The sequence below is a fragment of the Durio zibethinus genome, chromosome 18, assembly GCF_047325235.1.
Source record: "Durio zibethinus cultivar Kanyao isolate XHJ-2024 chromosome 18, ASM4732523v1, whole genome shotgun sequence".
NCBI lineage: Eukaryota > Viridiplantae > Streptophyta > Magnoliopsida > Malvales > Malvaceae > Durio > Durio zibethinus.
The window spans coordinates 7,580,791-7,606,520 of NC_143179.1; the positions used below are offsets into that span (position 1 = coordinate 7,580,791).

The 25,730-nt window shown below is 31.5% G+C and overlaps 2 protein-coding genes and 1 pseudogene across 4 annotated transcripts; all 3 read right to left on the reverse strand.

Annotated features, from left to right (window-relative positions):
- Positions 1-3,848: 3,848 nt before the first annotated feature.
- On the reverse strand, positions 3,849-4,479 carry LOC111299165 (DNA repair protein recA homolog 3, mitochondrial-like). The gene is made up of 2 exons (XM_089747203.1): positions 4,265-4,479; positions 3,849-4,138 (listed from the first exon to the last, which is right to left on the reverse strand). Exons 1-2 carry the CDS (start codon positions 4,361-4,363, stop codon positions 3,956-3,958), a joined length of 282 nt encoding a protein of 93 aa, XP_089603329.1. The 5' UTR covers positions 4,364-4,479; the 3' UTR covers positions 3,849-3,955.
- Positions 4,480-5,790: 1,311 nt separating this feature from the next.
- LOC111299164 (nucleosome assembly protein 1;3-like) lies at positions 5,791-8,791 on the reverse strand. Of its 3 annotated transcripts, none has more exons than XM_022894204.2 (12): positions 8,607-8,791; positions 8,469-8,512; positions 8,293-8,388; positions 7,821-7,913; positions 7,655-7,742; positions 7,502-7,563; positions 7,233-7,417; positions 6,949-7,126; positions 6,818-6,861; positions 6,451-6,646; positions 6,293-6,310; positions 5,791-6,202 (listed from the first exon to the last, which is right to left on the reverse strand). In XM_022894204.2, the coding sequence occupies exons 1-12, from the start codon at positions 8,650-8,652 to the stop codon at positions 6,137-6,139; spliced, it is 1,116 nt and encodes a 371-aa protein (XP_022749939.2). In that variant the 5' UTR covers positions 8,653-8,791; the 3' UTR covers positions 5,791-6,136. The 3 variants fall into 3 exon arrangements, with proteins under 3 accessions (XP_022749939.2, XP_022749940.2, XP_022749941.2); XM_022894205.2 differs by having other exon boundaries at positions 6,048-6,199; XM_022894206.2 differs by lacking the exon at positions 6,293-6,310 and having other exon boundaries at positions 6,048-6,202.
- A 1,426-nt stretch (positions 8,792-10,217) lies between these two features.
- LOC111300871 (small ribosomal subunit protein bS16m/bS16c-like) lies at positions 10,218-25,215 on the reverse strand (annotated as a pseudogene).
- Between the last annotated feature and the right edge of the window lie 515 nt (positions 25,216-25,730).

Consider the following 25,730-nt stretch of genomic DNA (forward strand, 5'->3'; position numbering starts at 1 on the left):
GTTGATTTTATAAATGTATGACTAAATTGATGTGTCGCCCAAATTGACTGGAATTTTGTTGAAGGAGGAGACTATGAAAGCAACCTTTTTTTTTAATTGAGCAAGAAATCATCCATAAATCCAATAATAAGACATTGACAGATGCATTCAAAGTTGGTCCAATGTAAAAAAAAATATTACTTTTCCAAGACCTCCCATTCACACCAACTGATTCAAAATAATTTTCAAGTAATGCTGCACAAATTATTTTACTAAGTTAGTAATAATCTAATTATATATATATACTAAGTTCATAATTGTTTGGTTAAATGTTAATTTGAAATTTAATTTAATTAATTTATATAATTATTTTTTAAAAAAATTATTTAATAATATTAAATTTTAATATTTATAATTTTTTATGTTCGATCTTAAAATTTGATTCTTTATTAAAAAAATTAAACGATTGGCCACGCCATCACCATATTCAGATTCCAAAAATCCAAAATTTGGGTCATCATTTCTTTTTCTCTTTTTCTGACGTAATAAAAAGAAATTCAAAGGGGGTTTTAGAGACGGCGCTTTTGACTGAAATTTTGTTTTGAAAGGAAGTGAAGCAGTGGGAATTTCGTCTGGACCATGTTTTTGTGATCCTATTTTCAATTGACTTGTCTTACCTAATCTGGTTTCGTCGCGGCAGCCACAGTTTTTGAGAGAGGTGTCGGCGACACGCCTGACCGATATTATATTATATAGGATAAAAGATTAAAATAATATATTTAATTTAATTTAGTTTAACAATAATTTTTGTTGTGCACATTGGATTTCCTCTAATTTTGGGCGTGGACGGGTCAATGTAATTTGGCTACCCACAATTTTTGTAGTCTATGGATAATAATTATATCCTAACAGATTTTTATTATTATCCAAAAATTATTTACATATAATTAATAAATTAAATATTACATGATTGCTCTTTTCAAAAAAAAAAATTGTTACTAGATGGCTTAAAGAGAAAATACTAAAATACCTTTATCACTTATTATTTTGTTTCTACGTAGAGTAAGATTTATTTAAATTATTTTCAAGCAAAGTTATGGTTTATCCAATACATCCTATGATTTTAGCTTTTTTTTTTTTATTATTTGCTAAGAGTGTTATAGAAAACTTGTTATATAAATCCATTTTATTTTTTTTAAATTACAACATAAAATAAAAAAATCTATAATATTGAATTTTAATTTCAATATTATTAGATATTATATTTTCTTTTCTTGTTTTTGAATGATAAGAAATGCACTGCTTAATATGCATATTCATCTATCACTTTTTTTCTATAAGTTTTCAGTTTTCACCTATCATGAACTATCTCGATAATATATTATCTATAATTATTATAATATAATTAATTTATTATAATTTAATATTGGATAGGATACATAATAAAATTTATATAATAAATTCTGAAAACATATCACCTATAATAACTATAGTATAATTAATCAATTACAATTCAAAATAGTATAGAATCCATCAAAATTTCATATGAAATTTAAACTTATAAAACTTTTATATAATTTTTTATTGTAATTAAATAATTATAAAATTGTAATAAAAAGAATTATAAGTGAAATGTTTTATAAATTCTTATATAATTTTTTGTTGTGATTAATTAATTATAAAATTGAAATTAAAAAAATTATAGATGAAATATTTCATATCTTCTTCATTTTTATTTTTTTAGATATTTGTAATAGTAATAATAAAAATAATAAATTAAAACATGGATGCAAAGAGTAACAAAGACATTATCCGCAGTTAAGATTCTGATATTCAAGTCAAAGTAGCTGTGCAAAAAGGTGTTCAGTATTATCATCCACTGAACAGCGTCAAGCGATTGATTCTTAAGAGAAAGAGAGAGTGAGAGAGCTCAACATTGAATGTTAAGATAAAGATTTTTTATAAGTCAACGGCCGTAGTCTTGCAGGGCAAAATTCGAGTTCCCATATGTAGTCCCGAAAAAATTGGTCTCAAAACGCTGCACCAAATCCACCGAGCCACCAAACCAGATGAGCCTTTTCAAGGTCCGTGAGTTCCTCGTTGTTGCCTTTTTGACGCATTTTCCCTTGATTAATTCCCTCGAACCTCAAAAGCTAGTGGATCCCACATCTAGAAACCAAATATTTCTTCCGTGAAAAAAAAAAAATAAAAAACAAACAAAGCATTTCTTCCCCCCTTGTTTTACTGAAAGAAATGGTTGCAGTAGTCAGCAGACAAACAAAAAAAAGGTTGTTCCCATGCTGGGATGGAAGGAAGCAGTTTTTGAAAGGAAACTTTTCACCTAATTTTTGGCATTAATAAAACAATTTAAGTACCCCTCAGGCCTCAGTCAAGATTTTGAAGCAATTAGAAAAGTTTAGAATCTAAGACTAAGAAATATGAAACAGTACAAGATTTTGAACACATGTTATAATTGATTTCAGTCAAAATATGACATTGCAGGCTTGAAGCTTGAAAACCTAAAAAATATGGGACTTTATAGAGTTGGATTCGAAGACTTGTAATTGTGTATTACTGACCATTCTTTTCTTCTTTCTTTTGGGTTTTCCTAAAGATCATCATTCTTCATAGATCCAATGCAACTGGAACCTGCAAACAAGTCATATTCATACAGGAAAGAAGCTAGCTAGGATAAAATTTTCTTTGGGAATATTAATGCAACAAAAGGATGAACAATCTGACTAGTTTACAGTTGCCAGGAACTGCAAAACTAGTCGATTGTGTTGTTGAGCTTGAGGCTGAAGCATCACCCTTCTTGCCTTCAAGCTTACCTTTAGGCACAAGGGCAGCTAGCTGAGATAAAAATAAAGCTATTATTAGGACTGCCTATAAATATGATAAATTGCAGTATTGCACCGATAAAAACATACAATTTCAACCCTTAAAAGGATGAATATCCAATATATTTGCTACATCAATAATTATTTCTGTTTGTGGCGAGCTGAGTTAGAGGGACAAAACTCTAAAATCACAAGAGAAAAAAAGAGAGTAGTTAAAAATAAAGGATGACATGTCATCGTTAGGGGTTTACTAACAAATTAGTGAGGTGGTTGAATTGATGTAACACTGAGATGTCAAATTGATTTAACATGTCAGATCAACTCAAAAATTCAAAATATTCTTGATTATTTATTGATTGTCTCTAATGAGAAAAGATAATCAAAATACCCTTTGAACTTAAAAATGCGACTAACAATTTCAAAAATCCTCCTTTAAATTAGCTTCATAACATAACCTAACTAAGCAGCCTACAGGAAAACTGTAGACAAAGAAAAGAAAGCAGATTTCACAAAGAAGAAAGAAGAGAAGCACATTCTACCAACTACCAGCCGTTTTGATTAGGTCACATTCCATCATGGAAAAGAAATGAAACCAAAACCACCTTACACTGTCAGCAACAACATCAACAGATGCATTCTGTATAACGGTAGCCACAAGACAGAGCTTGTTCTCCACAATCTGGTTGCAAAAGAAGCAAATTCTCAGTGTTTACCCCAATTGCCGAAACTAGAGATGAATCAAGAGCATACTCAGCATTGGCAGAAACACAATAACCTGCATTTTTAATGCTATAAAACATGTAAGTATCCGGCAGAAAGATAGCAGAAACAACCTCAAAAGAAAGATGGTCACAACAAAATTTCCTCCACCCTCCAAATGTGATCACCTCATGAATAGATTTAAGAATGTTATAAGCTGCATACAACACTCCTTTCCGATATGTCAGATGCTTATTATATAATAATCTTTTAAATGTCAGAAATCAAGAATTAATAGACAAGGCGTATATTGGAATGTGACACCAAAGCCTAACCCCTATCATAGATACCTACTATCTGTTCTAGTCATGAAACAGAAGAAATTTGTTTTCTAGCAGCATAGCAGGAAGAAGTTACAAATGGAAAGCTATTCTACTCTACCAACACAGAATAATGGATGTGATACTGAATGAGCAGTTCATCATAGCAATGCATGAATCACGCAGTACTAAGTTAGAATACATTAAGTGACTCCCTTGCTTCTGTGTTTCAGAAATTACATGTAAAGCAAGAGTTGTCTTCCCAGAAGCCTCTGGTCCAAATATCTCCATGACACGGCCCTGTAAAATTCCAATAAAGAGATGTCTAAGGAACTAGTAAACATTACAAGCAGCAATTACTTAGTAGCAGGATGTATTAAGCGAAGAATGAAAAAAAAAAAAAATGAAACAAGAATTGCAGAGTACCTTTGGAAGTCCACCAGTTCCGAGTGCTATGTCCAAAGCAAAAGAACCAGTGGAAAGTGCAGGAACATTTTTAGGAGACACAGAAAAGCCAAGCCACATAATAGATCATTTTCCAAAATATCTAGTAATCTGATCCAGGGCTTCTTTTAGGGCCAAATCTTTCCTGCACATATTCTCCTCCCAGGAATCACTTCCATCTGACTTGGATTTCCTTCTACATTCAAGCATACATAAATCAAGATACACCCAAACACAAGAAATTAAGTACCATATTTACTTTTCAACTAAAAATTAATTCAGCTCAAGAAAAAAATAGCCAAAGAACTTCATCTTCTACCTTTCATTTATTTATTTATTTATTTTTGATAGAAAGGTGACACTAATTCAGCACTATGCTTTATGGTATAGTTGACTTGTTTCAATTAAATATCATCTTAGAATTCAAACATTCATTAAGTTAATAAAAATCGAATGATAAAGCACTATTCTACTGTCACATTGAGAAAATTACCAGATTAAAAATTCAAACCAAAAACCAAAACGTTAATCAACCGAACATAGAATATTAAATACCCAAATAACAATATTTTGGGCATCAACATTCAAATTGAAGCATGCAATGGAAGATCCAAATAGCTTTAGAAGAAAAGTTAGACATTTGAGAAGACGACCCTAATAACCCTCCCCTACGTACCTGCAAAAAGAAATGATCAAAAGTTTCATTTTTTTTTGCTGTTCCTAAACTTTCTTATGAAAAAACTGAACACAGTGCAAGATAATCAGATTTTTTGAACAGGAGAAAAACAAAGGGATATGAACTTCTTGACGGAAATAAAGAAAAAGGGTAAGCATTAAAGCCTCTGGAGCGAGAAGAAAACGTTTCGTGCTCAGCTCCTTGCTCTAATGATTAGAGATCTCTTAAGAGGACATTTGCTTAGTGTAGTGGTTAAAGTGCTCAGCTCCTTGCTCTAGCGATTAAAGATCTCTTAAGAGAACATGAGCTTAGTCTAGTGGTTACAGAACTCTTAAGAGGACATAGACATTTTGAAGAAACCTCCCCATGGCACGCAATGAAAGGGCTTTGTTAAAAAGTAGTCTGACGAAGGAGGGAAGATGAGAAAAAATTAGCTGTTATTATATGTCAACTCCATGGATTAAAAAAATGTGCTTTTGTTTTTAAAGAGAAGAAGAAAGAGAGCAGAGATACAGAGAGACACTCGGCTGAGTGCTCCGTGAAACTGTGATGTTAGGGTTTTGGGTTGGACTTCAGTTTCCCTCCTTTTTGACCTTTCAGTCCCGTTAAGCACCCGTCCGTGACCGTCTTGGCCTTGAGGGGATTTGTCGTCAAATTACTGAAAGGGCCCAGTTTTAAGCATGGTTCAAGATCACGAGACCTTCAAAACGCCGAAAGCAGAATAAATGAAAACCAACACCATGGATATATGGAGAGCAGATGAAAGACTTTTAAGTCATTAGCCATTCAAGTGGAAATTTGGAGAGGTATCAACTGAAGAGATGGCAAGAGATTAAAAAATAACTATAATCAGACTGACCATAAATTGATTGATAATCAGCTATACAACAAGAACGCTAATGCAGACATATACCTATGAGTTTCTGGAAACATTCACATAAACAAATTCTCAACACATCTCGCAACCAGACCATATCCTATCAAACCAACAGACCAGACCAGACCGGACCAAAATAGGGAAAAGGATTCTCCAAACAAATCATTCATGGTATAACAAGAAAAATGTTTAAATAATAACCACCCAAACTGCAAAACCCCTTCACCCTTCTTTTCCAATCAACATCTTATAAAGCACCCTGTTGACATTTCCACACATCTGCCACATCCGCAATTAGAATCTACTGCTGCTTGCATTCTGAAGGCCTCTCACCTTGCTGCGCATCCCCTTTTGCTCTTCCACTCTTCTACAGTACACAACAACAGTAAGGCAAATTTTCAAAAAGAGGGGCCCAAAAAGAGACCTAAATCATATCGAATTCAACCAATTGGTGTACCTTTTGTGCAGAGGAGGACTGCAGCAACATTTTCATGCAATTTAATAAGGAACAAAATAAAAATTAGCATCATTTCATATTCTGAAATAATAATTGGGTGTACATCTAAGATTAGATCATTTCAAATTATGAAAAAATCTAGCATCTCATACTCGTACCTTCTTTTTGGTCTTAGTTTCTTCCTCATCATCCTCCTCATCATCATCATCCTCTTCCTCCTCATCATCCTCATCCTCATCCTCATCACCATCATCATCTTCATCCTCATCTTCTATCTCAAGCTCATCTCCCTGAAAAGCTTCTCCTGTAAACCATGACACAGCATGTGGAATAATCTTGTCTCGAATTGTTGACCTGCACAAATAAACAGAGAGCATAAAACATAGTATTTTATACATGTAACATTGAGTAATAATGACTCAAATTATCAAGTTGACTTATCAATATAAGCTCATACAAAGTATGAAGAAGAGTTTAAACTGAGAAACAAGCCTATGACTAAAGTAAGCTGAAAAAAAAACACACCCTATGTCATAATCCTGTTCCATTTGATTTTGTAGCTCCTCAGCCTGTGCAAGAAAGGAAAAACAATTTGAAGAGCATAAAAAATTAATCAATCATCCAAGTTTATATAGATATGGTGAGGTTGGCCATACAGTATCTTCATCAATGTCTTCATCATCATCAGGAACTTGAGGAGGATTGAAGAAGTTGAAGAAACTATCACAATCTTCTGTTTTTGTGATTGGCTTGGCATTCTTTGATCCCTTCTTAGGCTTCTTTTTAAGGAGCTTTTGTGTTAGGCATTTTCCTGGATACCATTCAATCTCCGTTCTACAAAATTAGGTGCAAAAAGTTTTAGTCAAACGAAGTAAGAAGTCTAGTAATTTAATAATGCAATAAGAAATTTTGTTCAAAAAAAAATAGTAATGGTATTTACCCAATAGCTTTCTCGAGAATAGGTTCATCTTCATCAATCATGTGATATGTCTTTGTCAACACAGTATTCTTGAAATAAGGATTGGTGTCAAAGTAAAACTCAAGCTTGAATCCTTTGGGTTCCTCTATCCTAAACCACTTAATATCCTTGAGATATTTGAGAGCTCCTTCATCACGCTCAGTAATCTGATTCCAAACACAAAATAAGTAAAATTGAGCACCACTATTTCCAATACAAAAAACTTATCAAGACATAACTGGATAACTGACCTCATCAGAAAGCACTTCATTATTTTTCATTGCAGTGAGCCAAAAATCAGGAACTCCTTTCTCTGCATGAAGCACAATTGCATAAATACCTGTACACATAGAAAGAAAGGAGCTGACAGAGAAAAAAAGGGACCAGAATAGATAAGATCATACCTTCAACAGCTTTATCCTCTCCTTCATCCATAGCTGCTTCATTTGGAGTTCCTTCAGTTTCACCAACACCATTCACAATATCGTAACGCTACAATCGTATGATAATTAATCAGATAAAATCAACAATAACTGATCAATAAAAGGAAACAAAATTCGAAAGGCAAACTTTGGCATATAAGGGTTGATATAGTTTCTGATATTTAGCTTCAAGTGCTGCCCTCTCCTCAAAAAACTTAGCCTCTATTTCATCATGTTGGCCCTGTTAAAGAAAATAGAAGAACCCAGACCATCAAAATAACATTTCACTTCCAAACATATTATAGCTCAGACAAGTTGAAATTTAATTACAACAATTTAGACCAGCTAGATGAGAATGGAAAGCAACTATAAAGCAAAAACATGCAAATTTCTACTCCATCAAGGCAAATTCAGTCCAATCAAAACGTGCACAGATATTCTTACAAATTCAACAAATTGAGTAATCCAAAACATCCAAGGACACACAAGTTTCTTAGCAATGAAAAAGTAAATCCGACCCCAAATTCGATTAATATAACAAAAACAAAACAAATAATTGAATGATATCATAGCAACACTTCACAGCACAATAAAAAAAAGTTTAGCAAGAAAGAGCATGCCTGGATCTCTCTTAGAACCTCCACACGCTTCCTGACAATCGGCGACAAGCTCGCCAGCATATCGGTGTGTTCCCCAGCAAGATTCTGAAGCTTATTCTGCAAACCAAAATATCAAAAACTAAAACACAGGAAAAACAAATAAACCAAAAAAAATTAAAACTCTGGGAGTCACCGACCTTGAGAGCATTAACGAGACCAGCTCGAGCTTCCTCGTTAAGAGCTGCAACCAAAAAACAAATAAAAAGATAAAGAGTGAGAGAAGCGAAAAAGAGTGAAGCGGCAGAGGTAGGGTTTTAGTTGGAGAGAGAGATTACCATCGCCGAGATCGGGCATGTTGAAGTTCATCCCTTCGTTGCTCATTGAGGGTTTCTTTAAGAGAAGAAACGGCAAGAAATGATTTGAAGGAAGGGCTAAAACCCTAGATTGGAAAGGGGAAAGTGTTATAGGAGTCTCGACTCTCGAGGGTTTGAGTGAGAGGCGTGTAAAGAAGACGTGGTTCGCTTCAAATCCTTTCCCTCTCCTTTATTAAAACTAGGGGTGGGAATAAAAATTAAAAATATTTAAAATATTTAAAATTATAATATTTAATTTGATTTGAATTAATTTTTTTTTACTTAATTTAAATCAAATCAGATATTATATATATTTAGTTTGAGTTAAATTTTGAATCAAAATATAAAAAATAAAAAAAAATTTAGATGAAATGAAATTATATATTTTTATTAGTTTATATATATTTAAAATTTTTATAAAATAAAAATAATTATTTTATATATAAATTTATTTATATATATTAAAATTTTTATTAAAAATATATAAAAATTTAAAATTTAATAAATTAAATCAAATCATTAAAATTTAATTCAAATTAAATTTATTTTTTAAAAATTTTTATTTAAATTTAAATTAAATTTTAAAAATTTATAATATCATATATTATATAAAAATATATAAATAATTTTAATTCAATCCAAACGGCTACCACTATTACTAAACCTAAACTCCCCGGACTCCTCATTATTATTGACTCCTCATTATTATTGTTGAGGCTTTTCTTTTACCTTTTTATAGGAACAAAAACAGGGTTCGCACTTCGCACGCTTTTCAATTTGAGGAAGCACGACCCGTGTTTTTTTCTTTGAATATATGATTACCACATCAATTTAGTTTATTTTCTTTTGTTTTCTCTTCTTCGTTTTTATTAAGTACATGGTATTATTTTTCGACTTTTAAAATCATTGTAAAATTAAAAAATCAGTGTATTTACACATTAAATAATAGATAAACAAAGTTATAACTTTTTTTTTTTTACGACTAATTTAAAAACTTTGGTGGAAAAGCCCTTGATTTTGCGTGCCTTATTTAAAACCAAATTTATTTGTGTTTTATAGGAGTATTGAAGTATTAGCTGTAATGACAGAATGATTTAAGACTTCGTATTAAATTAGGGTTTTGATTTTTGACATATTTGAATTTCAATTTTTTAATCTTTTTAAAAGGTTAGTGCTTCACTGAATTGAATTATTTAATGGCTTTTGCAGTTCATTACGTTCAACAATAAGTTTGCAAAATGAGTTATATCATCAAGGGCACTAGTCAAAGTGTTACTCTGTATCTAATAGTTAGCTTCTAAGACTTTCATTTGATTCCTGTTATCAATATCTTTTAATAAAATAATAATTTAAAATATAATATAAATATGATAAAAAATAAAATACGAAATCAAATATTATGCAGAGCCACTGGCCTCTGGAATCACTATCCGGAAGTAAGCTGCATCTTCCACAGAAGGCAAATGTTACTTTTAAGACAATAACACTTCCAAGGATTCAATACTATGCACATTTCTCAGCTCCATCCCTAACCTTGTTCTAACCGTCAAGTCTCAACAGCAGAATGATAAATTTCATGGGGTATGATAAATTTCATGCGGAATTTGCTCCATCTGCAGGCTCATCTTCAGCACCTTTTTGTTTGTTAGCTGTACCTAGCTTCTCCACATTTAAAACTCGTCCTGTCATAAGATCAACAGGACGTATGTCACGTGGTCGTCCTTTGCGTCCCATTGCCACTATTGATGGTGGAGGCAATACCCCAGCTCTGAAAAGAATGCGCTGGACTGGCTCTGATGGCTGTGCACCAACTGATAACCAGTACCTGCGGAAAACAATGAAAATGGAAGTTTATCTATATTGGGTGGTTTCACTGCCAATTAGTAGAACAAGACTACGTTAGTTGCTAAGCTTATGCATTAAAAGTGATTGATCATTCCTCTCCACAACTATAAATTGTTGGTAGAAATCTAGTACTTCTTTTCTTTCTTCAAAACTTAACGGTATCGGGCAAGTAAAGGATGTTAAACATTCAATTACGTGATACGAGGAACTATAAGAAGCCACTACTGACTACCCTAACATAAACAAAAATGCAGACATGATTTGCTCTACCTTTCTAAAATAGCCATATGATTATTCTAAAATAGCCATATGATTATATTAGTAGACACCAAATTTATTCGAATTTTAAGTAAGGGTTCTCTGATTTTCAGGTCGAGACCCAATTTCAATTCAATTGGTTTTCGGCATAATTTCAATTCAATCAGGCTCAAAGTATGATTTTGATTAAGCTCGAAGTCTATTTTGTTCTTTAGGCCCAACTTACTCTTTATTTTTTTTATTTCTTTTTTTGTTAAAAATACAAATGAAAAATGAAAAATGAAAGGAAAAAAAACACGCAGAAGAATACAAAGGAAGGAAAAAAACAAAGGAGAAGGGGGCTGGTGCCTGGTGCTGTGCATGACACCACTGGCACCGCCCACCCACATTAGGCCCTGTGCCACCTGCTCAAGCACAGGGCCAAGATTAAACAATACAAAAGGATAATGAGACAGAAACGAGGGCTGATGCTTGGGGTACCGTACAAGACACCCCCCTCTGCCAAGCCCTGTGCACTCATCCAAGCACACGACAAATTCGGAGCTCTATAAATTGAGCTCCGTGCCAAACCAAAAAAGGAGGGGAGATCCTGCAAAAAAAATTTTTTTAGAATAAAAAAAAATCTTCTTGCCAAAAAAAAATCATTTAAATAAAAAAACAGTCTCCTGGAACCGGGAACCCAGGGCCAAAAGCTTTCTTGCAAAAAAAAAAAAAATCAGCTTAGCTATTAAAAAAAAAGGAAAAAAAAGGTTTGACCAAACCTTTAAGGCTCGATCTAGGGTGTTTCGGTGAGATTCTGGCAAAACTAGGCCCCGATCTATGTTTAGGGAGTCGAAGAGAATTTTTTAGGATCTTTTAAGATTTTTCGACAGCTGTAGACGACGATCGGTGAAAGTTGGTCGGCTGACCGGTCTAGAGAGAGAGGCTTTAAGAATGTAGGAGAAAGAAAGAGAAGAGAAAATGAGAAAAAAAAAATTTTGACTTTTATAGAAAGCTAAAAGCCAAAATGCCGTCGTTTCATTAAATGGTCAAAACGACGTCGTTTTGAACTAAAGGATTCGCGTGTCGACCCTTGACCCGACTCGGGGTTCGCGCACCTGACCCGACGACCCGCTTCACCTTTAGCTTCTGACTAGTCCAACTGAACCAGGACCGAACGACTGAACCTGATCTTGATCGACCTCGAATCGCTGAACACGACCAGACTGTCGGACCGACAACGGTCCGGTATAGGTAAAAAAAAAAATATTTGAATTTTTTGATTTTTTTAAATATTATTTTTGTTACTTTAAATTTTATTATTAATATTTATATATGTTAAAATGTTTAAAATTGCTATAATAAATTTTTGTTGTTTTATAATATTGTTAAAATTTTTATAATTATGTTATTTTTAAAAATAAACTTAATAATAATATAAAATTAATAAAAAAATATATAAAAAGGAAATTTTTACTTGATGATGAGATTCAAAGATACTCTGAGTAATGATACCTATGAAATCTCTAAGTGAGAAGATTTTTTTAAATACTACCAGTGTATTAGAGTATTTATAAAAAAAATTTAATACAATAAAAATTTTCTTTTTTTGGTTATAGAATATTAAATAAAATTAATTAATAAGATAAAAATAAGTAAGAAAAAATGAAGAAAAAAGAAATTTTATAAGATGATGGGATTCTAAAAATATTTTGAGTAGAGATGCTTTAAGAAATCCCTATGTGAGAAGATTTTTTTTAATATTACCAATATATTAGAATATTTATAGAAAATCTTCAATATAATAAAAATTTCTCTTTTTTTCATTTTTTAAAATAAAAATAATAAAAATTAATAAAAATTTCAAATAAAAAATAAAATGTGTGCATTAACGTATTATCATTTACATTGCATGCACGGCATAAAATTTTTTACGAAAAATAAATTTAAAAGATGAGATTCTAAGGTATTTCGAGAAGCGATACCTAAGAAATCTCTTAGTGAGAAAGAGTTCTTTTAATGTTACCAACGAATTGAAACATTTTAAGAATTATTTCAATAAAAATGTTCTAATTTATTTTCTCAAATAAATTTTGAATAATATACTTTTAAAAAAATAAAATAAAATAAACTAATTTTCAATAAATAAAAAAAACAATAAAATTATTTTTCAAACACACATAAAATAAGATTGTTTTTATTAAAATCATAGGATAACACGTAATTAAGTGGTACCATTTTTAAATGGACGTTGTGAGGGTGCTAATCCTTCCTCACACGTAACCGACTCTCGAATCCAAATTGTTTCGTAGACCATAAAATTATCTTTTTAATAAATTTTAATTAATTTTAAAATCTTATTAAAATGATAAGTTTTAATAGGTGGCCAATTGCACCTAGCCAAAAAAAATTGGTGGCGACTTCATTTTTTTTATTTTTTTTTCCAAATTCGTCAAGCGGCTCCAAAATCGTTACGACAGCTTGGCGACTCCACTAGAAAAGTCATTTATTTTAGAGAGTCAAGCCAATATTAACTTTGTGTTATCCTTAAATGTTGATTTAAACATTCTTAATCGGTTCCTTAGATTTTTATTTTTCACTTTCCATAAAAAAAACAAATCTAAAATAAAAAGAAAATTCACACACGTTTCTTTTACTATGTTTCTTATACTTTATTTTTCTTGTATATATTACTTTTGATAAATTAGGAGATATATACACACACAATGACACGATGTATCTCATGCATGAGCTCTATACTCAAGCTCTGTCTTTTATAGAAGGAAGTAAAGTACATATACCCTCATAAAGTGATAACCTTAGCAATAGCAAGTGAAATACTTTCACTCAAATTGAATCATTTTCGTTTGTAGCCTGTAATGGGTGAGGATCGAGGTGCCTTATTAGTCTAGCATGGACGACAGTGAGGAATAATTTAGGAACCTTTAGAGGCATATCGACCTAAACCAAGCATGTAATAAACCTAGGAAGCTAACCTTAGGTAGAACCTTACCCACCCTCTTGTAGAGAATACCTAAGTCCAAAACGTATAGGAATAAAAGTTATGTGTAAAACAAAAACAAAACAAAGCAAAAAAAAATCTCAAAATTTTTTTTATCTCAAAACACCTCATCACACTAACTCAATTTTGTTTTATTTTTCTTTTTACGTTAATTATATTATACAGTTCTACATGAAGGTATTTGCTTTAAGATATCTTTCTCCCAAGAAGTCTTCATGGATCCTATAGAACTATAAACTTGCTCAAATCTCATGAAGAATTTTTTGTGCTGAAATTCATCCAAAAGTAAATATCTCCCACTTGCATTCATGCATCATGTGCACTATTTTTATTTTTAAAAAAAATAAAAAATACAAAATAAAATTTTCAACACATGGCATTCAAAAAAATTAAAAAAAAAAATTTTTTTTGGTAATGAAGGTTCAAGAATAACTCGCCCATCAAAAATTTTTAACTCAACCTACTTGCCATTCATACAATACCAAAGCTCAAACAAGAATTATGGAAAAATAACATGTCAGTTGATTTGAAAGGATTGAGAAAGCGCAGGAAAGACTAAAAGAAGATCTTAATAGGATAATGGACATGCTCAAGAATCCAGATAAAGAAAAAGTAATGGAAGAAAATCCAAGCCTCTAAGAATAATCGTCAGATATGGTGGATCCTACATACCCTTCAGGGTTTGAACCACGACCAACTCAACCTTCTCAAGAAGTTAGAATTCAAATTTTTACCATCGGAGGATATGCCAATCCTTATCCAAGGATGACATCCACACCTGTTCCAAGATAATTTCAAAATTTTACTAATCCTGTCATGGTAAAAAAACCATATGAGCCAATCCTGATTTCAGACTTGGATGATTCTAAGGAGAAAGAAAAGGTAGAAATAGAGACATCTGAGAAAGTAAAAGATAGCAGTGCTCAACATAAGATAAAATTATTAGAAGAAAGATTTAGGGCTATAGAGAAAATTAATTTTTATGGCTTCACAGATGCAACTGAGCTTTGTTTGGTTTCAGATGTGGTCATTCCACTTAAATTTAAAGTCCTTGAATTTAAAAAATATGATGATACAAAATGTCCAATAACTCATGTCATCATGTATTATCGTAAAATAGCAGCACATGCTCGTGATGAAAAATTATTGATGCATGTATTTTAAGATAATCTTACGAGAGCTGTAGCTAGATGGTATATTCAACTAGATAGGACTCGTATTTGTTCTTGACAAGAGCTCTCAAGGGCATTCATTACATAATACTGACATGTTATAGATTTAGCTCCAGATCGTCTATCTCTACAGAACATTAAAAAAAAATAACTAAAAGCTTTAAAGAGTATGCACAGAGATGAAGAGATATGGCTGCACAAGTTCAACCTTTCTTTACTTAGAAAGAAATAATTGTCTTGTTTGTAAATAATCTGAAGATACCATACTATAAGAGATTGATAGGCAATGCCACTAAAAGCTTTACAGATATGGTGATATCTAATGAAATTATTGAAAATATCATAAAGAATGAGCTTGATACAGGAGAGATAAGCGAAGCAAAGAAAAGTGAAGCCCCCAACAAGAAAGAGAACAAAGCTCAAGCAGTGAACTATGTAGGGTAACAGTTCAGAGGTTTCACTTCACACCCTACATCAATGTACTAAACCCATTACCTTCCCATAAACAATATCACATCCATCCCTTATCCTTGTCAATCGTATCAGCTGCTATAATAACCAGCTTGTACATCTTATTTTCAGTTATATTTTTAGACACCCAGCTATTCATACAATCATTTCACTACACCTACTAGATCAAAACCAAGATCCAATCTACGTAGTGATCCAAAAACCCCAAAAAACATAAAAAAACCATTTTTGACCTTATTCCTATATCTTACATAGAATTATTACCCCAACTTATCCAGAATCGACTTTTGAAATCTGTGCATCTAGAACCCTTTCAACCCCTTTATCCAAAATGATACGATCCTAATGCAAAATGTGATTACCATAATAAAAATTAGGGTCACTCAACAGAGAACTATCCTGCACTGAAATACAAGATTAGAGATTTCATTAAAGCTAAAAAATGAAATTAAAAACTAACAGTGATCATCGTGTTGTTGAAAACTCTCTACCTTGATATATTGGAAAAAATATGAACCAAAGGTGTTAAAGTATTAATGTGATGGATAGATAAAGAATTGGAGAATGATTCTACGATTTTTCTAAAAAAATGATGGATACTTCATTTGGTGCTGCAAAGAGGTAGATTGATTCAAAATAAAAAGTGTGCCATTTTTGTATTAGACATGTGTATGAACTTCATGACTTGTATGAAAGTTAAATCTGAATGCTAAAAGCTTTTTTTTTTCTTTTTTGTCTCAAGTTAAAAAAAATTTTTTTTCTCTTCATAATAAAAAGTCACAAAAAATTTGGTGATCATTATTATGAACCTACCTGAATAAAATATTCTCATGTCCTTTTTATATCCCAAAATTACTTGAAAAAAAAATCTTAATACTCTGAAAGATACAAGTTGGAACTTTGTGATGCTTCTCTCAAAGCAACAAACACTAAAATGATCAATATGAAAAAAAAAACTTTTGAGTTCATTGAAAATCAGGTAAATATAGTGCTCTTTTATCTAGATATTGATGATTTGATAGGTGTCAAGACTATACTTCAAACAAAAAATCATCTAGATAGCCATAAATACACAAACATACCATTTTTTTTTCGTTTAGGGGGCATAATGATAGAAGAGCATGATTTTTAGTTGCCTCCAAGATTACCTAGTTTAGGGCACTAGGTAATTTCATGATGATGTACACAACTGAGACCCAAATACTTTCAACATTATTTCCATTATCACATAAACCTTATTGACTTATCAAGATAGGACAAACATTGATTGTAATGTGAGTTATAAAAACAAGAAGAAAAAAAAATATTGATGGTTGCATTGTGCACTCTAGATATTCAAACGATCCCAAAAAGAAAAAAGAAAAAGAGAGGTGATAAAAATAAAATTTTGATTTTTCAAGGAATCACTCTTTAGTACAAGTGACCAGATTTGATATGGCAAATGGCCATATTTCTTTATCTTTTCACAATAAGAAACTATCCATTTGCTACCCATTTGAGCCTAGTAAATTCTTTCTAAATGAACCTTGATCAGTGATTGCCCTTTACATTATGAGAAAAATACAAATAATGATTTATTTGATGAAGTCATGAAAGAATGCCTTAAGTTACGGGGGCAAATGTTAAACAAATTGAGTTTAAAAGTTTTGAACATATTTCAGCAAATGTTGAAACATGCAAGAAAGAGCAAAAGTGAAAGCAAAAAAAAAGAGATGATTGGATGTTACGATTAAAGAAATAAAAGGAATGAATGCCTAAAAGAAAGTCTTGCACATGATGTAAAATGGTCCTTGGTCTAATCACCTTTAAACATATGTTTTGGGCCTGTTTATTCATTGTTTCAGAACCTCGAATCCTGGCCTATGTTACATACCTTGAAAAATTCATTTCGATCAAACATAGATGCTTGAACTGAAAAGTTTGTTTCTTGTAGAATCCTTCATGAACAACCTCTCTTTTATCCATTTTCTTTTTCACAAGAATAATTGAGTGCAAGATGAAATCGAAAAAAAAAATCATAAAAAAATTTAAAAAAAAACAAAAAAAAGCAAAAAAAAATGAAAAATGAAAAAATAAGCTCTAAGGTAAAAATAAAAAAATGGACAGTCTAAAGTAAGAATGAGATTGCAACACCAAAACTCATCGCAACCAATGATTGAGATGTGTATAAGGGTTATCATAAAAAATTTTAGCCTTGCCCAATATGATCTTGAATTAACCATAGATGGTCTTGACATCTATTAAATACCACATTGTGATAATGAAAAGAGTGTCAATTTTGATTTAACCGCTACAAAACTTTCCAAAAAAAATTTGTTATTGAGCTTAGATAAAAATTCAATTTCCCATGCGGACCTTAATTTGTCAATTGATCAGCCAGCCTTTTAAAAAGATAGAATTGTCATGTGCATAATAATGATCACCATTTTTTAGAGACTTAAGAGTCACATTGTTTCATAAAGGTTGACTAAGGTAATTTTTTTTTTAGAATTTTGTCATTAAAATAAAATATTTTTAGAGAGAAAAAATAAAATTTTGAAAAAAATTTTGAGTAAAATAAGGGCAATATGGGAACACAAAAATATGTTTAATCAGTTGAGTTTTTACCATGGTTTAGGGGCTTATTTTCTTCAATTCCCTTTCATCGAGTTTGAATTGGTCATATGCATGTTCGATTTAAAGATGAAAATGGAAAAAAAAGTCGAGAAATCCAAATTGTGAAAAAAAAAAAACAAAATTGATGTAAATTAGTAGCAAAGAAAGGATTTGAAATTGAGATGAAAGATTCGAGATTGAATGAAAGAGAACTTTGAAGAAAAGAAGATTTTGGGCAATAGCATATCTTGACTTCTCTTTTTAAATAAAAATATTTTTTTTTTAACATTTGAACCTTTTGACATTGCATTTACATCATTAACTTATCCTTCATTGATAAAGTTTGTGTATTTATGGAAGAGATATTTGCATTTCATGTGCATCATTTTAGGAAAAGATATTTGTATTTCATTTTAAGAAAAGATATTTGCATTTCATATGCATCATTTTAAGAAAAGACATTTGCATTTAATTTACAGCATCATTTTAAGAGAAGACATTTACATCATAATGGTGTTCACCAATTTTGGAAGCATTAAAAAAGTGAAAAGAAAAAAAATGGCAAAAAAATATATTCAAAAAATCAAGACAAGATGGTACAAGATGAGAGTTTTAAGCCTAATCTAACTGGCAAGAAAGTTGTTAACCCAGTGAAATCAGCATCAGTTAATAAATATTATGATAAATTATTTTTAAAGTTTTCGGTGGTGATATTCAAGTGTTAAGATTTTAATTACATTTTTTCAGTGGTGATATCTGAGTGTTAAGGTTTGGATTACATTTTTTGGGTGGTGATATCCGAGTGTCAAAGTTTGAATTATATTTTTTCGGTGGTGATATCCGAGTGTTAAAGTCTGAATTACATTTTTTTCGTGGTGATATCTGAATGTCAAAGTTTGAATTACATTTTCTCTGTGGTAATATCCGAATGTGAATGTTTGAATTACATCTTTTCGGTGGTGATATCCGAGTGCTAAAACTTCATTTGCATTTTTTTCGATGGTAATATCTAAAGCCATTTACATCTTCTCGATGGTGATATCCGAGTGCTAAAGCTTCATTTGCATTTTCTTCAATGGTAATATCCAAAATTATTTACATTTTTTTATGATGATATCCAAAATCATTTACATCTTTTCGGTGGTGATATCCGAATGCTAAAACTTCATTTACATTTTTTTTTATGATGATATCCGAAGTCATTTGCATCTTTTCGGTGGTGATATCCGAGTGTTAAAGCTTCATTTACATTTTTTCAGTGGTGATATCCGAAATCATTTACATTTTCTCAATGGTGATATTCGAGTGTTAAAAATCATTTGTATTTTTTTATGGTGATATCCGAAATCATTTACATCTTCTAGGTGGTGATATTCGAGTGTTAAAAATCATTTGTATTTTTTTAGTGATGATATTCGAGTGTCAAGGTTTGAATTGCATTTTCTCAGTGGTGATATCCTAGTGTTAAAGTTTGAATTATATTTTCTCGATGGTGATATTCAAGTTTCCTTCGATGGTGATATTTGAAGTTATTTGCATATTCTCGGTGGTGATATTTGAGTTTAAAATTTAAATTTGCATTTGCATTTCCTCGATGGTGATATCCGAGTATTAAAGTTTGAATTACATTTTCTCGATGGTGATATTCGAGTTTCCTTCGATGGTGATATCTGAAGTCATTTACATATTCTCGGTGGTGATATTCGAAGTCATTTGCATATTCTCGATAATGATATCTGAAGTTATTTGCATATTCTCGATGGTGATATCCGAGTTTAAAGTTTGAATTTGTATTTGCATTTCTTCGGTGGTGATATCCGAATATTAAAGCTTGAATTACATTTTCTCGATGGTGATATTTGAGTTTCCTTCGATGATGATATCTGAAGACATTTACATTTTTCAGTAGTGATATGCGAGATTATTTATCCTTCGATAGTAATATTCAAAGTTATTTTTTAATAAAATTTTAAAGTTGTTAAGCCTCTGCTAAGATAAGCATTTTCTGAAAATAAGAATTTCTTTAAAGTTGTTGAGCCTCTGCTTAGAGGATTTTTTTTTAAGATGAGAATTTCTTTAAAGTTGTTGAGTTTCTACTTAGATGAGCTTTTTTTAAGATAAAATTTTTAAAGTTGTTGAGCCTCTACTGAGAAAAGCCTTTTCTGAAGATAAAAAAATTTTTAAAATTGTTGAGCCTCTGCTGAGATGAGCATTTTCTGAAGATAAAATTTTTTTTAAAGTTATTGAGCCTCTGCTTAGAGAATTTTTTTTAAGATGAGAATTTCTTTAAAGCTGTTGAGTCTCTGCTGAGAGGAACCTTTTTTGAAGATAATAATTTCTTTAAAGTTGTTAAGCCTCTGCTGAGAGGAGCCTTTTCTAAAGATAAAATTTTTTTTTAAGTTGTTGAACCTCTACTGATATGAGCCTTTTTCAAGATAAAATTTTAAAGTTGTTGAGCATTTGCTAAGATGAGCCTTTTTCAAGATATTTTTCAAGATAGAATTTTAAAGTTGTTGAGCCTCTGCTGAGAGAAGTCTTTTTCGAAGATAAGATGAATTTTAAAGTTATTAAGCCTCTGCTGAGATGAATTTTTTAAGATATAATTTTTAAAGTTGTTGAGCCTCGAATAAGAGGAGCATTTCAATTTGATGAGAAAAGCTTTTTGATTAGTTTAAATAAAAAAAATCTCTTTGAATTTCGGATAAAATTGTTATCTTTATTTTTGCTCTATTTTTTATTCTCAGTAATGTACAAAGAGGGATAACTGTGGACACCAAATTTCTCTGAATTTTAAGTAAGGGTTTTCGGGTCGGGGCTCAATTTCAATTCAATTGGGCTTTAAGCATAATTTTAATTCAACCAGGCCCAAAGTCTGATTTCGGTTGGACCCGAAGCCCATTTTGTTCTTTAGGCCCAGCCTACTCTTTATTTTCTTTATTTTTTTTTATAAAAATATAAAATAAAAAAGAAAAATGAAAGGGAAAAAAACAAGCAGAAGAATACAAAAGAAGAAAAAAAACAAAGGAGAAGAGGGCTAGTGCCTGGTGCTTTGCACGGCACCACTGGCACCACCCACCCACGCTAGGCCCTATGCCACTTGCTCAGACACAGGTAGGGGTGTAAACGAGCCGAGCTGAATAGTGAGAAGCTCGAGCTCGAGCTCGACTCATAATTCGAAGCTCGATACTCGGTTCGAGCTCGATTGAGTTTTATTTTTCAAGCTCGAGCTCAATTCGTGATCGAATTCGAGCTATTTGAGCTCGCTCGATTAAGCTCGATTAATATGTAAAAATAAGTTCGATTCGTATATTCAACAAGAGTTCGATTATTCATGCTTGAATTCGAACTCGAACTCGGACTCGAAATATTTTATTAATTAAAATAATAAAAATATATTTAAATATAAAAGCTCAATTAGGCTCACGAGCTACTCGAGTCAGATATAAGAATACTCGAATTCGGCTCGATCGATAAGTCGAGCTACTCGAGCTCGACTCGACAATAATCGAACCGAATTTGAGTTTTTTTCGAATCGAACCCGAGTAGCTTGCGAGTACTAATGTATCATTTACACCCTTAGGCACAGGGCGAAATTAAACAATACAGAAGGATAATGGGGCAGAAAGAAGGCCTGATGCTTGGGGTACCGTATACGACACCTCCCTTTGCCAAGCCCAATGCGACTCATTCAGGCATAGGGCATGGTCGGAGCTTTATAAATTGAGCACCGTGCCATACCAAAAAATAAAGGGAGATCCTACAAAAAAAAGTTTTCAGAATAAAAAAAATCTTTCTGCAAAAAAAATCATTCAAATAAAAAAACACAGTCCCTTGGAATGGGGAACCCAGTGCCAAAAGCTTTCTTGCAAAAAAAATCAGCTTAGTTGTTTAAAAAAAAAGAAAAAAAAGAGGTTTAACCAAACCTTTGAGGCTCGATCTAGGGAGTTTCAATGAGATTCAGGTAAAACTAGGCCTCGATCTGTGTTTAGGGAGTCGAAGAGAATTTTTTAGGATCTTTTAAGATTTTTTGACAATTGTAGACGGCGGTCAGTAGTCGACGAGCACCGATGGTGACCAGAGTGGCGACGATGACCGGTCTACCGGTTTAGAGAGAGAGGATTTGAGAGTGTAGAGAGAGAGAGAAAGAAGAAAAAATGAAAGAATTTTTTTTTACTTTTATAGGAAGCTAAAAGCCAAAACGGCGTCGTTTCATTAAATGGTCAAAATGATGTCATTTTGAACCGAATGATCCGCGCATCAGCCCTTAACCCTACTCGGGGTCCGCACACCCAACCCGACGACCTGCTTCACCTTTAGCTCCTAACCGGTTAAACTGAACTAGGATTGAATCGTTGAACTCGATTCGGACCGGCCTCGAACCATTGAACACGACTAGACTGCCGGACCGACTTTGACTGATCCGATTTAGATAAAAAAAAAATTTTAATTTTTTGATTTTTTTAAGTATTATTTTTGTTACTTTAAATTTTATTATTAATATTTATGATGTTAAAATGTTTAAAATTGCTATAATAAATTTTTGTTATTTTATAATATTGTTAAAATTTTTATAATTATGTTATTTTTAAAAATAAACTTAATAATAATACAAAATTAATAAAAAAAAGTATGAAAATAAAATTTTTACCCGATAATGAGATTTAAAGGTATTCCAAATAGTGATACTTATGCAATCTTTAGGTGAGAAGATTTTTTTAAATACTACCAGTGTATTAGAGTATTTATAAAAAAATTTTAATACAATAAAAAAAATTTGGTTATAGAATATTAAAAAAATTAATTAATAAATTAATAATAGGTAATCAAATAATGAGAAAAAAAGAAATTTTATCCGATGATGAGATTCTAAAAGTATTCTGAGTACAGATGCTTTAAGAAATCTCTAAGTGAGAAGATTTTTTTTAATATTACGAGTGTATTGGAATATTTATAAAAAATCTTCAATATAATAAAATTTTCTTTTTTTTTCATTTTTTAAAATGAAAATAATAATAAATATTAATAAAAATTAATAAAATTTTCAAATAAAAAATAAAATGTATGCATTAACGTATTATCATTTGCATTGCATGCACAACAAAAAATTTTTTACGAAACATAAATTTAAAACTTTAAAGATGAGATTCTAAGTTATTTTGAGAAGCGATGCCTAAGAAATCTCTATGTGAGAAAAAGTTATTTTAATGTTACCAACGAATTGAAACATTTTAAGAATTATTTCAATAAAAATGTTCTAATTTGTTTTTCTCGAATAAAATTTGAATAATATACTTTTTAAAAAATAAAATAAAATAAACTAATTTCTAATAAATAAAAAAAATAAAAAAATTATTTTTCAAACACACATAAAATAAGACTGTTTTTATTAAAATAATAGAATAATATGTAGTTAAGTGGTATTGTTTCTAAATAGATGCTGTGGGAGCGTTAATCCTTCTTTATACGTAACCGACTCTCGAATCCAGACTGTTTCGTAAATTATAAAAAAAAAATTAATAAATTTTAATTAATTTTAAAATCTTATTAAAATGATAAATTTTAATAAATAACCAATCACATCTAATCAAAAAAAAGATTGATGACGATTTTATTTTTTAAAAAATTTTTAATTTTTATTTTTAAATTCGTCAAATAACTCCAAAACTGTTTTAACAATACCAGCTAATTCTATACTGTCACCGGTTTATCCAACGTACTGGTCAAGTAATTGAAGTTGAGCTGTGAACTCGAGGTAACTCTTGCTACATTGCTTCAAGTTTGCGGAAACTACTTGTTACCCCTCCCATGCAACCGCTCACAATAGTTACCACAGCTTCGAGGAGTCTCCTTTGGTAACCTAATGCAGTAAAATTTCTGTGAATCTAACGGCTATCCGCATCATGTTCACCATAATTACATAGCATATCCTCTTCAAATGTTTCATATCAAGTTTTTTAAAAATATTTGATTGCCTACCTGGACACGGTGGCTCGTCCTCCCAAGTTCCAGTCAGAAAGCATTTCTCCCTGACTAACCTTTTATTCTCCACCTTTTGATAACAATGTATAAATCCAGAAGAATTTCTTGATAAATAGCCATGCTTTTGTATGATATCAGCGAACTCTCCTCTTGTCCTCCAGGAAATCGAAAGATGGCTTACTTCTCTAATCAAACTAGAACTATCAAAGATCAGACACCCAAACCAAAGCACTAAACCCTCCTATATTATTTCTATAAAACTAAAATTTCAAAACACTGCTCACTATTAGCAATGCTACAAATAGATCCTATGGTCTTTGCAGTCTTCCATGCCTCACAAATTCAGTAATTCACAACGAAACAGAGACACGACACCGCAGCAGAAACAGACTTAACATTCTGAACAATGAAAAACAGATTTAAAAAAATTAAAAACCAACGGCATAACATAATCATTCTTCCAGTCTAAGTTCAAGCATATAACAAAAAGGTAACATCTCCAAATGCAAAAATCTAGAATTTATGAGAAAAGAGAGAGAGAGAGAGAATAGAGTGGAGGATAGCTTCACTCTTTCAAAGTTAAGACCTATTCGTTTACCCCTTGGCCTGTAGAAAAGAAAAATATCAAATCGAAATGTATTAGCAATTCGCCTAGTCAATTAGCTGCACTTTCATTTTAGGGAAAAGAAATGGCAATCGTCAGGAAGAAGATGACCAGGCAAAGGATTGTCGTAACCAAGGACTTCAAGATGCTTTTCGAGGTGTAACTGATATATTAATACTCGTAAACTACTTAAGTTCGATTTGAATAAAATTTGAATTCAATTTAATTATTATCGAGTAAAATTCAAGTTCAAGTAATTCGACTCATTGATCAAGTAGAATTCAAATATTCTTATACTCAGTTCAAATAGTTTACGAGCTTAATCAAACTTTTATATTTAAATATAATTAATAAAATATATCGAATTCGAATTCAAATTCGAATATAAATAATTGAATTTTTATGAAATATAAAAATCGAATTTATTTTTATATGTTAATCGAGTCTAATCGAACGAATCTGAATAGCTCAATTTTTATTTCAAATCAAATTTGAGCTAAAAAAAAATTTTATCGAGTTTGAATCAAATTTTAAGTTTTAAATTCAAATTGAACTCGAATTTAATATTATATCTACTCAAATTCAATTGATTACTCCCTAGCGCTTTCCATCCCTTAGGGATCTGCTATTAGCAGCCATCACCCCATAAAATGGCTTGTTTTTGCATGGAAGATGCTAGCCTTCAGAGAAGATGACATAAAAACACACCAAACTCAGCTCAGAAGGCACCGATGTCTACTCTAGCAACTGCAGCAAAGTTCGAGTCTGGAATGAAATAAAATCAGTCCGTTGTCCGTACTAGGTTAATGGTGAATCAAGGGATAGTAGAATTGGTGAAGGTTAAAAAACTGGCTCAGCAAAAATATTCAAAGCTTTTGGATTTGCTGACTTTATAATGGTTAATGTGGCTGAAGCATTTAAAAATGGGTTTTTTGGGGGTTGGGGGGATGGTGGATTTTTTTCATGTGAATGAGAATTGATGAAATCTATAAAGAAAGGAGGCTGGCTAGTGCTGTCTGTGTATCTGCCATAGTCAAGCATTCATTTAAGTTATTTTCAGCACCAGTCAAGCAGGTGAAGCATTTAGCACGTTTCATTATTTTTTATGTCAGTTAACAGGGTAGAGGCCAACTGTTGAGCATAACAATTCATGGTATAGGCCGGTTATCATCGCTGTGGCC

What these genes read in the sequence shown, in the direction of transcription:
- LOC111299165 (XM_089747203.1), bottom strand. Translation starts at nt 4,363, where the DNA reads ATGTGGCTTGGCTTTTCTGTGTCTCCTAAAAATGTTCCTGCACTTTCC. An exon ending in GAACTGGTGGACTTCCAAAG is followed by an intron (nt 4,139 to 4,264) that starts GTACTCTGCAAT and finishes GGAATTTTACAG; the next exon opens with GGCCGTGTCATGGAGATATT.
- LOC111299164 (XM_022894204.2), bottom strand. Translation starts at nt 8,652, where the DNA reads ATGAGCAACGAAGGGATGAACTTCAACATGCCCGATCTCGGCGATG. An exon ending in ATCAACCCTTATATGCCAAA is followed by an intron (nt 7,743 to 7,820) that starts GTTTGCCTTTCG and finishes ATACGATTGTAG; the next exon opens with CGTTACGATATTGTGAATGG. An exon ending in AAGACATTGATGAAGATACT is followed by an intron (nt 6,862 to 6,948) that starts GTATGGCCAACC and finishes TTTCTTGCACAG; the next exon opens with GCTGAGGAGCTACAAAATCA.